Raw genomic sequence first — 16,159 nt, 5'->3', positions numbered from 1 at the left:
ATCAACAGTGTCAAGTTACTTTTCAGTGTCTTCCCACAAATCTGAACCCAGTTTTTTTCAGACATTGAAAATACGTATATTCCCGGATGTTGAAATCAGGTTCCTTTTTGGTTTTCAATTAATTTTGAAAATACTTTCTCAACTTTTCTGTACTGAAATTTACTGCACTCTACTTTGCTCTGCTGCAGTGGTTCTCAAAGCTTTCCTCGGGGACCCACAGACGTTTCACATTTTGCTGAAGCTCTGAACTAGCTATTCAAGAGCTTGAGGATTAGTTGGGGAGGCAGTGTAGCCTAGTGGTTAGAGCGTTGGACTAGTAACTATGGACTTGATCTTTTACCAAATAGGGCTATCTTCTGTATGCCACCCCAACTTGTCACCACAATGTTAATGTTACACAGGTGTTCTAAAACTTTTGACCTGTAGCATATATATATATATAAACTTTTGACCTGTAGTATATATATATATAAAAAAAAGTTTTAGAACACCTGTGTAACATTAACATCAGCTCAAAAACACTCAAAAATACCTACAGCCTGATGTACATACATTACGCTGTAGGTATGTTTAGATATAGGCCTTATTGTATACATTGTGGTGAAAAGTTGGGGCGGTATACAGAAGATAGCCCTATTTGGTAAAAGACCAATGATATATATATATATTTATACACATTAGGCTGTAGGTATAGTGGGGCAAAAAAGTATTTAGTCAGCCACCAATTGTGTAAGTTCTCCCACTTAAAAAGATAATTTGCAAATAAATTCATTAAAAATCCTACAATGTGATTTTCTGGATTTTTTTTCTCATTTTGTCTGTCATAGTTGAAGTGTACCTATGATAAAAATTACAGGCCTCTCAAATCTTTTTAAGTGGGAGAACTTGCACAATAGGTGGCAAACTAAATACTTTTTTGCCCCACTGTATGTTTAGTAGGTATTTTTGAGATATAGGCCTATTGTATGTGTGCATTATTATAGCATCACCATCTTAATTGCATAAATAAATACAAATACACACAACTTTAAGCTACATATTCATTTGAGAGAGGTAATGAACTGCCCCAATGATCAGCACAGCAATTGATAAAACAGGACCATGTTCGCAAAACAAGTGTTTTTGAGCTTATGTTAATGTTACACAGGTAAACTAATGGTTACAGAAATCAGGAATGGAGACAGGCTCGGTAGACCTTTATATATGAGTGACTGTGTCCAACACACCACAACCTGTTGTTATGCTGGGCACCTACTGACCAAAACAAGATTATGATTTATTTTTTCTAAATGACATGTATTGCTAAAGTAAAGGTTTAAGGAAATACAGGCAGGCACCACATTACTACAGGACAAAATAGCTTGCCCAATCAAGCGTGATTGTCTTGTAGGTATAAAAGCAAAGCTTGCTTTTATATAATAATAATAATAAAATCGTGGAATGGGATTAGTGTGGTGTGTGAAGAATATAAAAGTTTAACTTGTATGCGGTACAAATCATATTATTGTGGGAACACTTCCTCTTAGAGTATGAATTAGGCTGTTTGAGAAGGTTTGAATCTTAAGCAACCTGCATACATATTGTTTGAACTACGATAGACCAGCATAGCTAATGAAGTAGGTCAAAGCTGTGTGCTGGAAAGCCTTGGTACTGTAGAGCATGGGTGGAGTAAGCATTGTGCTGTTCATGTGAAGTTCCTTTATTTTTTTCATCTTCAGACCATTGCTTACTTCTCACTTAAAACATGTTTTCTATTTTTTTAATTATAGTATACAGTGTTCATCAGTGCTTTAGGTGTCAGGGACTAGGCTATTCAGTTGTTGTCCTTGAGCTGTTGTGTGTGAGGCGCTTTTGCTAATCCTTTCATAATCCCTGGATGTACAGAATGTATTAGGGTCGGCCCTGATTTTGGATACTTTTAATCCGTATGGATGAAAGACGCTTGAATTGTGACCCCTTGTTTTGGTTTCAGCCACTACATAGTGTCCTTTATGAGCAAATAGGTCACACACGCCACTCACAAATTTCAATCCATGACAGAATGTAGACTGTAGCTTAGGGGGACAATCCTCTGTGAAGGAATCTACCTGTTAAATCATATGTAGTCCCTCAGAAATAACAGCTGTGATTTCTCAATTTTGCTGCTGACGATCTGTCAATTCGTAACAAAACAGAAAGTGAGACCATGGTCAAATTGCTTATGCTACTGTTCAATTTCAGACATTTCACTGTTGGCTGTGCAGCTGTCTAGTCTAAAATCTACTAGTTTCTCTTTGCCAGACACACCATATAAACGTTGAATGGCTGGAGATGAGGCTAAAAACCAGCCACAGGCTGACTTGGATAGGATAAACTAGCCTATATAATGACCATGTCTCTCCACCATTGGTTCACGCAGGAGTTCCAGAAGGTGCTGGGGAGCAAGCACTCGGTGTATGACACAACCAGTCGTACGGGACGCGCCCTGAAGGACAAGACGTCACTGCAGGACGACAACCAGAAGCTGGATGACATGCTGAGTGAACTGAGGGACAAGTGGGACACTGTCTGTGGCAAGTCAGTTGAGAGGTAAGAGGACATGACCTGCACATTGCTATGTAACGGACACATAATATGCATATTATTCTATATTTTCATCTAATCTTGATAATGATGGATACTGAAACTGTGGGCTTTGTGAAGACTTTGGATATACTGTGATTCAACTATAATTCCTTTCAAAGGCATATTGCCGCAGTTTAGTGTTGCTGTCAAATCGTAATGATATTGCATATATAATAGAAAACAATGATAGTTTCTGCTGTCAGGGGTCATTACGTATTTTCACAAATAATGATCTGTGTTTCTTCTCAGGCAAAACAAGCTTGAGGAGGCACTGCTGTTCTCTGGTCAGTTTACTGATGCCCTTCAGGCCCTGATTGACTGGCTGTACAGAGTGGAGCCTCAGCTGGCCGAGGACCAGCCAGTACATGGAGATATAGACCTGGTCCTTAATCTCATTGACAGTCACAAGGTAAAAAAAATAAACATTCATAGAATAGATCTTCATTGTGCAGCCATAAGAGTCGTAGCCTTGGAGCAGTTTGGGGGATAAGTGCCTTGTTCAATGGAACAATGGCAGTAGGTCCTAAAGCTCAAAAATATCCTACCTATTTGTGTACCATGTAATAGGAGTCAAAATACAGAAGCTACACTGTGTGTGGATTTGCTGTTCTCATTGTTCAGCATATTTTATTCTCCTTCCTGTGACTCACAGGCTAAATATATGAAATAGGATTATGGCCCCGAGAGCGGTCATTTTTTTCCCCCCGTAAATGTTTGTCGGAAATGGAACTTGTGTTATGTGACAAAATACTGGTTTGAATTGGCAGAGACAAGAGATTGCTGAGACACAGAGAAATAAAAGGTGCATGGCCTGGCAGGATATCTGAGTCACTGCGCTGAAGTAGATCAACAGTCAGAGCTTGGTTTAGTCACCCTCCATATATGTCCTTCAAATTCATCCAGATGACTTCATGGGGGTGCAGAAGCAAGGTTGGGGGGTAACATGTACAGTGCCTTGCAAAAGTATTCATCCCCCTTGGCATATTTCCTATTTGGTTGCATTACAACCTGTAATTTAAATAGATTTTTATTTGGATTTCATGTAATGTACATACATAAAATAGTCCAAATTGGTGAAGTGAAATGAAAAAAGATAACTTGTCAAATATATATATTTTTTTAAATGGAAAAGCGGTGCGTGCGTATGTATTCACACACTTTGCTATGAAGCCCCTAAATAAGATCTGGTGCAACCAATTACCTTCAGAAGTCACATAATTAGTTAAATGAAGTCCACCTGTGTGCAATCTAAGTGTCACATGATCTCAGTATATATACACTTGTCCTGAAAGGCCCCAGAGTCTGCAACACCACTAAGCAAGGGGCACCACCAAGCAAGCGGCACCATGAAGACCAAGGAGCTCTCCAAACAGGTCAGGGACAAAGTTGTGGAGAAGTACAGATCAGGGTTGTGTTATAAAAAAAATCTACTTTGAACATCCCATGGAGCACCATTACATAATTTTTTTAAATGGAAAGAATATGGCACCACAACAAACCTGCCAAGGGAGGGCCGCCCACCAAAACTCACGGACCAGGCAAGGAGGGCATTAATTAGAGAGGCAACAAAGAGACCAAAAAGATAACCCTGAAGGAGCTGCAAAGCTCCACAGCGGAGATTGTCCAAAGGACCACTTTAAGCTGTACACTCCACAGAGCTTTGCTTTTACAGATGAATGGCCAGAAAAAAAGCCATTGTTAAAGAAAGAAATTAGCAAGTATTTGTCAAAAGGCATGTGGGATACTCTCCAAACATATGGAAGAAGGTACTCTGGTCAGATGAGACTAAAATTTATATTTTTGGCCATTAAGGAAAACGCTATGTCTGGCACAAACCCAACACCTCTCATCACCCCGAGAGCACCATCCCCATGCTGTGGGTATGTTTTTCATCGGCAGGGACTGGGAAACTGGTCAGAATTGAAGGAATGATGGATGGCGCTAAATACAGGGAAATTCTTGAGGGATACCTGTTTCACTCTTCCAGAGATTTGAGACTGGGGCGGAAGTTCACCTTCCAGCAGGACAATGACCCTAAGCATACTGCTAAAGCAACACTTGAGTGGTTTAAGGGGAACATTTAAATGTCTTGGAATGGCCTAGTCAAAGCCCAGACCTCAATCCAATTGAGAATCTGTGGTATGACATAAAGATTGCTGTACACCAGCAGAACCCATTCAATTTGAAGGAGCTGGTGCAGTTTTGCCTTGAAGAATGGGCAAAAGTCCCAGTAGCTAGATGTGCAAAGCTTATAGAGACATACCCCAAGAGACGTGCAGCTGTAATTGTTGCAAAAGGTGGCTCTACAAAGTATTGACATTGGGCGGTGAATGCACAAGTTTTCAGTGTTTTGGCCTTGTTTGTTTCACAATAAAAAATATTTGCATCGTCAAAGTGGTAGGCATGTTGTGTAAATCAAATGATACCACCTGTTGTGGAAATAATCAGAATTTGTTTGTAACATAGGTAAGATGTTTTATATTCATCATATGTTTATAAGTTACTTCTCATCAGAATGGTATTTTTGTATAATACTGCGGGGTTGCAGTTATCTGTTCTATGTCAAGACTAAGTTGCATGGGCCGCAGAGAGGGGAGAGGTCAAAGTGTCATCATGTGTAAACATGTCTTTTACTCCCTACCTTTCCCAGCGGGGAAAGGAGGGTGGCAGTGTCTGGAATCATTCTATGCTCCCTCTAATGTTGTTTCTATCTTAACCTATATCCTCATTCTCCTCTCTGTGAGTTTGTCCAGGATTGGTTGTATTTAGAATTGGTTGTATCTAAATGACAATTTCATATATGCCTGTTGATATGGAGGATTGGTTTATGGTTCTGGGGTTTGAGTAAGGAGACAAAGCTGAACGATTTATTTATGTCTATGCTGTCTGACTATGTGTGTTCTTTGCTATTAAAGGATCGCAGTTGCAATGCAGGGGGGGCTCTCAGAGAATTCACTGAGAGACACTGAATTACCTGAGAGTCACAGGATTGTGATAGAGCTCATATCATTAAAGACGGACTTTGATAACTAACTCTGACTTGTTTGTGTGGTTTGCTCCCATGATTTGGTAAATAGAGGAAATTTCCACGACAAACCCCCCAAACATCTATTTTAATTCCAGGTTGTAAGGCAACAATATAGGAAAAATGCCAAGGGGGGTGAATACTTTCGCTAGTCACTTTAATCAGTTACATGTAATCAGATTACAGATACTTAAAAAAAAAAAAGATAATTACTTCTTGGATATTTGCAAAACAGTACATGATGACACATTTTTGTTTTCTCCATCACATTCAAATCAGCATTGAAAAAAGGCACAAGTTTAAGTTTATTCTATCTGAGTGAGTCTGACCACAAATCAGAGACCAATATGATGACACACCAAATACGTTTGATGGATCATTTTTTGTCTTCTTCTAATGCTTCTTAAGGGGAAAGTCATCCAAATGTAACTGAAAGTAAACCAAATACATCACTGAGTTTGGGTAATCCATAAATTACGTTACTGATTACAATTTTGGACAGGTAACAAGTAACTGTAACAGATGACATTTAGAAAATAACCTTCCCAACACTGTTCAAATTGGAAGTGCTTTTAGCACAATGTTAGTGTGTTAGCTGGACAGGTTTCAGGCCTGTTGAACTGTATTAACCTTTTTTTCACAATCAGTGTTGATTTAGGTTATTTTGTTTAGGACCACAGCTTAGCCCTGAGGGAAATTGTGCTAGATGACTGTTTGTATAACCTGGTCTAATTTATATTGGCACAAGGGATATTCTAGCAATAATTACGTGTGATGTGGCAAAATGCTGTGTATTCAGTAATGGACAGATGGAGTTTGTGGTTATTGGGAAACATGAGTGTGCGTCAGTGTGCGTATATATGTGTGTCTGTGTGTTTGCTTCCATGTTTCTCTGTGTCTGTGTGTTTGCTTCCATGTTTCTCAGTGTCTGTGTTTGATTCCATGTTTCTCAGTGTCTGTGTGTTTGATTCCATGTTTCTCAGTGTCTGTGTGTTTGTTTACATGTTTCTCTGTGTCTGTGTGTTTGCTTCCATGTTTCTCTGTGTCTGTGTGTTTGCTTCCATGTTTCTCAGTGTCTGTGTGTTTGATTCCATGTTTCTCAGTGTCTGTGTGTTTGTTTACATGTTTCTCTGTGCCTGTGTGTTTGATTCCATGTTTCTCAGTGTCTGTGTGTTTGTTTACATGTTTCTCTGTGTCTGTGTGTTTGCTTCCATGTTTCTCTGTGTCTGTGTGTTTGCTTCCATGTTTCTCTGTGTCTGTGTGTTTGCTTCCATGTTTCTCAGTGTCTGTGTGTTTGTTTACATGTTTCTCTGTGTCTGTGTGTTTGATTCCATGCATCTCTGCGTCTGTGTGTTTGTTTCCATGTATCTCTGGGTCTGTGTGTTTGTTTCCATGTATCTCTGGGTCTGTGTGTTTGTTTCCATGTATCTCTGGGTCTGTGTGTTTGTTTCCATGTATCTCTGGGTCTGTGTGTCGTGTCTCATTAGTTCTCTCTGTGACGTATCTTCCAGGTGTTCCAGAAGGAGCTGGGGAAGAGGACGGGGAGTGTTGCGGCCCTGAAACGTTCGGCTAAGGACCTGATTGAGAGCAGCCATGAAGACTCATCCTGGGTCAAAGCTCAGATGCAGGAGCTGAGCGCTCGCTGGGAGACTGTGTGCGCCCGCTCAGTATCTAAACAGACTCGGCTGGAACAGGCATTGTGTCAGGTAGGACTCTCACTATGCCAAACCTCTCTATATCACCTATTCAAATTACATTTGTGGCGTTGCAGGTCATCTTTTTATTCAGTTTCACAGATGATCGGATCTAATCAAGTTTTGGGGAGTGGTGGATGGGTTAAATAACAAAATAGATCTGTTAAACGTCTTAGGAACATCATTCATATGATCATAGCAATCTACTGAGTAGTGCAGTGTGTCTGCTAAAAAAATAATCCTGGAATGCAACCATTCGGACCTGGCTGAATGCTTAGAGGAATGCTTTTTGCAGACCTGTGTGTTGGTGAACCTCTCTGTCCCCTGTCCTCTGGCTGCAGGCTGAGGAGTTCCACTCTACGGTCCATATCCTGCTGGAGTGGCTGGCCGAGGCTGAGCAGAGCCTTCGTTTCCATGGCACCCTGCCCGACGACGAGGATGCCCTCAGGGCTCTTGTCGAGCAGCACAAGGCAAGTGACATTTAACCTGGAACATCGTCATCCTATAGAATAAAACACAGTGTTTCCCTACAGATTAACTTCCAGATGGGACACAAAGGTCCCTAAAGCAAAATCCTGCAATATCCATAATATAGAATAAAGCTTTAGATAAAAGCTGACCAAATGTGAAATGCAATATCGGACCATAGATTAAGAGTTTTTCTGGGCTATTAAAGCCTTGTATATGCTTTAGGGATCAGGCTTGCATGGAACTATTTTCATCCTGAGCAAAATAGTACCTAGCTCAAACATATGGCAGTTAAGGCAGCTATTTGCAGAGAATGTGGGTTTGTTTCTCCACTCGACTATCATTATTTTCTGCTGAGGTACTCTCATAATGTAGTGTCGACATTAAAAACACACTTCACTTTGACAGTCTTTACACGTCCATTGCACTTGCCAGTAAAAGTAGAAATGCCATACATGGATTTTACATGGTGGTTTGATATTCCATTCCAACTGCTTCACAATATTGACTTTTCCTCAAGCATGATCTCACTGGATCTAAAATAGTTTCCCCTGACTTCACATGTCATTACTTTCTTCATCTCCACTTGACCAGGTATTGAAAGAGGAACAGAGAAACAGAGATACTGGCTGCTAGGTTTCCTTTTTATTTATATTTTGACGCAAACATTGTCGATTGCTAATGGAAGCCAACCGTTCTCTTTCAGGAGTTCATGAAGAAGCAGGAGGAGAAGGGAGTAGGCCTGAACAAAGCCACCAGTATGGGGGAGGCTATCTTGACCATCTGCCATCCAGATTCTATCACCACCATCAAACACTGGAACACCATCATTAAAGCCCGGTTCGAGGAGGTCAGTGAACACTTACATGCCTGTCTGCTGTGCGTCATACTGGAGGGTGACAGATCATACGCCTATATCATGGCAAAGCAGTCTGCCATCTTAAATATCACTTGCATAACCTCAATTATGGATGATTCTTCGTCATACCGATACAGTACTTTCTCACTTGGCTGTACCTAATCCTAGTTTAAGTGGAAAGCCATGAATGTAATTCTTGTTGATGGGGGTTCAAATGACTGCACTGGGTTGTTCCAATGTCTCAGTGGGTTTGAGCATGGTGCTACTAACACCAGAGTTGTGGGTTTGAATTTGCATGGACCACATGTTACTGAATATATATCACTTTCAATTGTGGTTTGCTTTGGATAAAAGCATCTGCTAAATTACCAGCTGCATTAAATTGATTATTCATGTTTCTCCATATTAGGTTCAGGCTTGGGCACGGCAGCACCAGCAGCGCCTGGCCATGGCCCTCAGTGATCTGCTTGCCACTCAGGAGCTGCTGGAGGGTCTGCTGGGCTGGCTGCAGTGGGCTGAGGCAACACTCAATGAGAAGGACAAGGAGGTCCTGCCTCAGGAGATAGACGAGGTCAAAGCTCTTATTGCTGAACACCAGGTACAATGTGACCAGGGGCTTGTGTTATCCTCCTTTATTATATGATGTAAAGGAAGCAGATTGTAGATGGTGGAGTTTGGTGTATTACTTGGTGCTTGGTTGGTCAAACATTTCCCACAGCAATGCTGTTCAATGCCAGTCTGGTAGTACTAGAATTGTTATTAGAAGAGTAGCTCCCTCTTTCTAGTAACATGAGTTACTCTATGTGTACTGTGCATGCATGTACATTGCCTTTGAAGTGAAAACGGTATACAGTACAAACTGAAAACATGTTGTTTTTGTGTGGGTCTGCAGACATTCATGGAGGAAATGACCAGGAAACAACCAGATGTTGACACGATCACCAAGACACACAAAAGAAAGGCTGCGGGTGGTAGCGAGCCTGCCATCCAGTCCCAAATCCCTGTCCTGGAGAAAGGAAGAGGTGGAAGTATGTACCCCTACCAGGGGCCCTCTAAACACCCTGACCTCAGCCATCTGGCCCTGCACTGCCTGCACCATGACACAACATCCTCATAGCTTACCTCACTCTCTCTGTCCCCAAAATTATATTATTCCTATGTTTTTTCTGGTATGGAACAAAAGTTATACAATGGAAAAGCGGTATCACTAAACAGGAGGTTGTTTTTCACTTACAGGAAAGCGTTCTCCCACACAAGCCATGTACCCATCAGCGTCACAGCCTCCCATAGTGACCAAGAATCCCAGGGTCAACCTGTTGGTCAGCAAGTGGCAGCAGGTGTGGCTACTGGCCCTGGACAGGAGGAGGAAACTCAACGATGCCATGGACAGACTTGAGGAGGTACATCTGATCATTTAACCCTATGTTAGCTAAATGTTCATGACTTTATGTGCTTTATGGAGACATTTAGAAATGATCACTATGTGCAGTACAATGTATGTCATAGTGTACAATGTATTGTGGTTTATTTTTTTCAGCTGAAGGAATTTGCCAACTTTGACTTTGACGTATGGCGGAAGCGCTACATGCGATGGATGAACCATAAGAAGTCACGTGTCATGGACTTCTTCAGACGCATTGACAAGGACCAGGATGGAAAGGTCACCAGACAGGAGTTCATTGAAGGCATCCTCTCCTCCAGTAAGTCTTGTGAGAGGATCCAATCTGGCTTGCAGGTGGTTTGAGTAAAAAAATATATATCTATATCCATATATATTAAATTAGAAAATACAATTGTGGGGGGGTTGAGGGGAATGAACTTAATATACTTGAAAATTACTAAAACCAAATTGAAACTGTGTATAAATAATAATGGACCTACATTCATATAGTTTATTGACAGTCAGGGAGCATTGAAAAACTATGGATATAGGAAAATGTTTAGCTAATTTTGACAGCGAGGAAATATAACCAATTTGGCCCCCGGGCAAAATTACATTTTGCATCTTATCCAGAGCGACTTGCAGAAGCAATTTGGTTTAAGTGCCTTGCTCAAGAGCACATGAACAGATTTTTCACTTAGTCAGCTCGGGGATTCAAACCAGTAACCTTTCAATTACTGGCCCAAAGCTCTTAAATTCTAGGCTACCTGACACCCTGACCTGTACCCTCACACTCCTGACCTATACCCTCTTCACATTACAGAGCCAAGCCAAGCTGAGCTGCTCTGGGCTGGCCTGGTTACACATTCACCATAGATGTAACTATGCTGGAAAGAACAATGCAAAGATAAAATATCTGAGCCAGCACAGTACGATTCAGTTCAGTATGCTAGTGTGAAAATGTGTTGAGCGTCTTACCCCTGTTTGTTTATTTTATATTCCAGAATTCCCTACCAGTCGGCTGGAGATGAGTGCGGTGGCAGACATATTTGACCGGGATGGTGACGGCTACATCGACTACTATGAGTTTGTGGCTGCTCTTCATCCCAACAAAGAGGCATACAAACCCCTCACAGATGCAGACAAAATTGAAGATGAGGTACTACTGTATATGTGTTGACATATAAGTCAGACCGTAAATCAGGGTTTCCCCAACTGGTGCAGGTGGTTTTATTTGGCCTCCCAAGTTTTCTGAGCAAAAACCTTATTTCATTGTTGGACATAAAAGACTGTAAAAACACCACTTCCAAAGTATTCCCACACATAATAGAGAGACACGTGATTGTATACAAATGCAAGCACAGTTTGAAATGATTGTTTTAATCAAATTTTATAAACAAAGCAAAAAAAGAAACGTCCCTTTTTCAGGACCCTGTCTTTCAAAGATAATTTGTAAAAATCCAAATAACTTCACAGATATTTATTGTCAAGGGTTTAAACACTGTTTCCCATGCTTGTTCAATGAACCATAAACAATTAATGAACATGCACCTGTGGAACAGTCGTTAAGATACTAACAGCTTACAGAAGGTAGGCAATTAAGGTCACAGTTATGAAAACTTAGGACACTCTGAAAAACACCAAAAGTACGATGCCCAGGGTCTGAAAAATCAGCTGCTCATCTGCGTGAACGTGCCTTAGGCATGCTGCAAGGAGGCATGAGGGCTGCTGATGTGGCAAGGGCAATAAATTGCAATGTACGCCTAAGACAGCGCTACAGGGAGACAGGACGGATAGCTGAATGTCGTCGCAGTGGCAGACCACGTGTCACAACATCTGCACAGGATTGGTACATCCGAACATCACACCTGCAGGACAGGTACAGGATGGCAACAACAACTGCCCGAGTTACACCAGGAACGCACAATCCCTCCATCAGTGCTCAGACTGTCTGCAATAGGCTGAGAGAGGCTGGACTGAGGACTTGTAGGCCTGTTGTAAAGTAGGTTCTCACCAGACATCCCAGTCAACAATGTTGCCTATGGGCATAAACCCACCATCGTTGGACCAGACAGGACTGGCAAAAGTGCTCTTCACTGACAAGTCACGGTTTTGTCTCATCAGGGATGATGGTCGGATTTGCGCTTATCGTCGAAGGAATGAGCGTTACATCGAGGCCTGTACTCTGGAGCGGGATCAATTTGGAGGTGGATGGTCCGTCATGGTCTGGGGTGGACAATCTCAACGCTGTGCGTTACAGGGAAGACACCCTCCTCCCTCATGTGTTAGCCTTCCTCCAGACTCATCCTGACATGACACTCCAGCATGACAATGCCACCAGCCATACATCATTCTGTGTGTGATTTCCTGCAAGACAGGAATGTTAGTGTTCTGCCATGGCCAGCGAAGAGCCCGGATCTCAATCCCATTGAGCACGTCAGGGACCTGTTGGTTCGGAGGGTGAGGGAGGGCCAGGGCCATTTCCCCCCCAGAAATGTCCGGGAACTTGCAGATGCCTTGGTGGAAGAGTAACATCTCATAGCAAGAACTGGCAAATCTGGTGCAGTCCATGAGGAGGAGATGCACTGCAGTACTTAATGCAGCTGGTGGCCACACCAGATACTGACTGTTACTTTTGATTTTGTTCAGGGACACATTATTCCATTTCTGTTAGTCACATGTCTGTGGAACTTGTTCAGTTTATGTCTCAGTTGTTGAATCTTGTTATGTTCATACAATTATTTACACATGTTAAGTTTTCTGAAAATGAACGCAGTTGACAGTGAGAGGACGTTTCTTTTTTTTGCTGAGTTTATATTTTTGCGGTCAATTTGCAGTCTACAAATGACTTGTAATTATGTTCCGGTCTCCCGACCATCCGCTCAAGAAAACATCATTCCACAGCTGAATCTAGTTGATGATCCCTGCCGTAAATCATTGGAACTAATGTATTACCTTCCCGCAATATAAATGATGTCTAAATAATGTTTGTTTTTTCTTTTGTAGGTCACACGCCAAGTGGCAAAATGCAAGTGTCCTAAACGTTTCCAAGTTGAGCAAATTGGTGCCAACAAATACAGGGTAAGAGGATTTTGTGAATACCCTATACGTTACCTTAAGTGTTCAGTGAAACATGTGCATTATGAAAAACTAATTTGTAACTTTTTTTCATTGTCCCTTCCACGACCAGTTCTACCTTGGAAACCAGGTACATATGACCGGCTCAGGCCGCTCTTTGTCGTTATCTATGATGTGATGCCTAATCAACCCCTCCTCTCTTTTTTGTTGACCCTGGTCCTTTTCCAATTAACATTAATATTAACACTTCCAACACATAATCACGATGGAACTCAGAAGTAGATACACTAGACAGCAATAATTCGTTCAGACATTTCCATTCACTTGAAAAGGCTCACTTTTAATTTGTTTATTAGTCTATGATAATAATAATAGCTATGTGGGTAGTTCCACCGGCATAAGTAGTTGGGATATTGGATTGGGTCTGGCTGGCTGGCGTGGGAAAGCAGCTGTTGCCTATAACTGGTGCAGGTGGAGGACCATTGATGTAGTAGCATGCTTGGAATGACTGTGCAATAAAAGAACCCTCTTTTGGTCATGGGCTTTCTTCAGCTCATGCCAAGAATGAAATGGCCACAGTGTCATAAAATGCATCTTTGTGTATATATAACCTGTACTGGTTGATTGTGCAGATAAAAATAGTGACAGTAATGCTCTGATTTAGATAGGAAATAACATTGAGCTTGTGATCATTTCTAAAACTACAAATCAGCATGTAAGGCAGTCAAGTGTTATAATGCTTTGAAGTCCAATGCTGATTCAATTATTCCCTCTTATTTGTAGTTGCTTTTGAGTTTCCAATAAGAAATAATAGGTTTTCCAGGTTTTTCCCCCTTCATGTGCTTTAATTGAACCATTTGGGCAGTTTGGGATTTAGAATGCTTTTAATGTGTGGTTGCCTGTTGTTTCTCTTTTATTTCCTGGGATTGATTTGTCTCAGTAATGGCTGACATGACTTTATATAACAGCTTTTTTTGTTCCACAAACATGAACTGCTTTCCCTTTAAAGATGTGCGAACACCTTTCCCATTGTTAGGACATTATCTTGCTTGATTTGATTTGATTGAGTTCAAATGGGCAAAGAAATGCGTGTTGCAATACAGGATACATAACTCATATAAAATGAATGGTCCATTCACTTTCTGAAACATTGATGGCTGTTTGTTGAGGAGAATGAATAGGTGTATATAGGGGAAACATACAGTATACAGCATGTATTTGTAAGATAATGTGTGTCTTCTTCACCAGTTTGTATTCGTTTATTACTCAAAATCAACTTAAACAATTTTTTTGACAGTTTGGTCTGGTTCACTGCTTACATGATGATGAGATAATAGCAAACAGGGACAGTCAAAATCTAACCCCCCACCTACACGTTGCGGTTTTGGAAAGCTGTATTCTGGTAAATGGGCATTCTTAAGCCGTTTGTTGTGACTATTTTTATTCTCCAGATCATTTTCCAATTCAATTCATCACTTTTACTGTACTTGATCACAAAATTCACCAGTGTCATTCAATCATTATGGGAATCACATAGTGCAAAGTTTGATTTTAAATGAGATTGTTACAATAGGCACCTAACTGGAGGCTCATCAATGTGTGGTCATGTTTGATTGTTTACACCGTGGTTGACTAGAGAGATGATAAGATGCCATCCCCCATGTTGTTCCTCATTGGAGCCCAGCTGCATTGGTTCCTCCATCAATGTCAATGCATCTATGAATATGGTGGTTTGTTCTGTAGTGATAGAAAGTGCAACTGTTCACGTTGTTGGTTTGCAGGAGATTTAGTCCGTTTTGTCTGTTTGTGCTATTGATTGTGCTATGATGTGACAATGTTTGATGGAAAGCATGAGGCCATGGTTGTTGTGTTGTCAAATCTGCTAACCCCTTGGCCATATCCAACTGGCTGGCTTCTCCTGCAAATACTCTTCTTATGACGCTTGGCTGTTTGTTCACCCTCCATATCAGGCTTGTTTGAAATCTTTGCAAGATACATGCAAACAGCCCATAGTAAAGTCGAAAATAACTAAAATATCACAAAAGAAGGTAAGGATAGACTGCAACACTATAGTGCCCCGCTAGTGGTTGAGTATCATCTATTCAGTCTAATTATCTTTATATTATACAGCCTGTTATAGGAGTTTCCAGTTGAAAATGTGAAAAAAATTGTAAACATTCCTAAATTATAATATTGATAAATGACAATATTGATTAATGACAAATTATTAACTTACTAATTATTACATTTACTTGCAACCTTAATCATAAGGGATATATAACATTGTCATAACAATGATATTGACCTCAGATGCCCTAACCAGTCAAAATACTAGTTGTTATATCATGATTATGACAGATGTATGTAGGCTACGATAAGCCTGTTGACAGGGGGTATCGAGTAAAGTGTTACCCATTTCACCTCAATTACAAATCAATATATCCCAATTTTACAAGTCACACACCAATCCCACATTGTTGACAATGATGACTGCACTAATACATTCTGGGAAGGCAAAACCAGTTGGATTGACCCTCCATTTGTGTCTATGAGAATGAAACCTTGATGTTGTTGCTTTGTGTCTCAATCAATGGGCTTAGCTGAGCAACACAAGAAAGAAACCAGACAGCAAAACCATCCTCTCTCATCTAGTGATGAAGTGAAATCCATTTTAGTTAAGTCATATATCATATGTATAACTAGTCGTTGTAATCCACAAGTCAGAAGACACAATGTAATCAGGCACCAACTCAAAGACGGATAAACTTCCTCCTAACAATCTCCAAATTGTAGCATCTGCTGGTTTCTGGTGTTGCACAGCTTCAAGTCTTGTCCAGTGTTGTTGATGCAGAGTAGTGCTTAGTGACTCCCGGCCTCACCTTCCTCTCTGTCCTCCCTCCTCCCTCTGCAGTTCGGAGACTCCCAGCAGCTGCGTCTGGTGCGGATCCTGCGGAGCACTGTGATGGTGCGCGTTGGTGGAGGCTGGATGGCTCTGGATGAGTTCCTTGTAAAGAATGACCCGTGTCGAGGTAAGGCACCAGACAGGACAG

The 16,159-nt window shown here is 41.1% G+C and overlaps 1 protein-coding gene across 23 annotated transcripts in view; it reads left to right on the top strand.

Annotated features, from left to right (window-relative positions):
- LOC118398431 (dystonin-like) overlaps positions 1–16,159 on the top strand; it is a 200,198-nt gene that overhangs the window by 173,841 nt on the left and 10,198 nt on the right. For 20 of the 23 annotated variants that reach the window (XM_052474136.1, XM_052474042.1, XM_052474046.1 and 17 more), the window contains 13 exons: positions 2,399–2,568; positions 2,854–3,013; positions 7,141–7,335; positions 7,665–7,793; positions 8,498–8,641; positions 9,060–9,248; positions 9,543–9,678; positions 9,887–10,050; positions 10,188–10,350; positions 11,036–11,190; positions 13,038–13,112; positions 13,222–13,239; positions 16,021–16,138. In XM_052474136.1, the coding sequence (XP_052330096.1) occupies positions 2,399–2,568; positions 2,854–3,013; positions 7,141–7,335; positions 7,665–7,793; positions 8,498–8,641; positions 9,060–9,248; positions 9,543–9,678; positions 9,887–10,050; positions 10,188–10,350; positions 11,036–11,190; positions 13,038–13,112; positions 13,222–13,239; positions 16,021–16,138 (1,816 nt within the window). The remainder of the gene's footprint in view (positions 1–2,398; positions 2,569–2,853; positions 3,014–7,140; positions 7,336–7,664; positions 7,794–8,497; positions 8,642–9,059; positions 9,249–9,542; positions 9,679–9,886; positions 10,051–10,187; positions 10,351–11,035; positions 11,191–13,037; positions 13,113–13,221; positions 13,240–16,020; positions 16,139–16,159) is intronic. The other 3 variants (XM_052474054.1, XM_052474160.1, XM_052474083.1) reach the window with 1 other exon arrangement.

Source organism: Oncorhynchus keta, chromosome 2, assembly GCF_023373465.1.
Source record: "Oncorhynchus keta strain PuntledgeMale-10-30-2019 chromosome 2, Oket_V2, whole genome shotgun sequence".
Lineage (NCBI taxonomy): Eukaryota > Metazoa > Chordata > Actinopteri > Salmoniformes > Salmonidae > Oncorhynchus > Oncorhynchus keta.
This window is presented reverse-complemented; position numbering and strand designations above follow the sequence as displayed.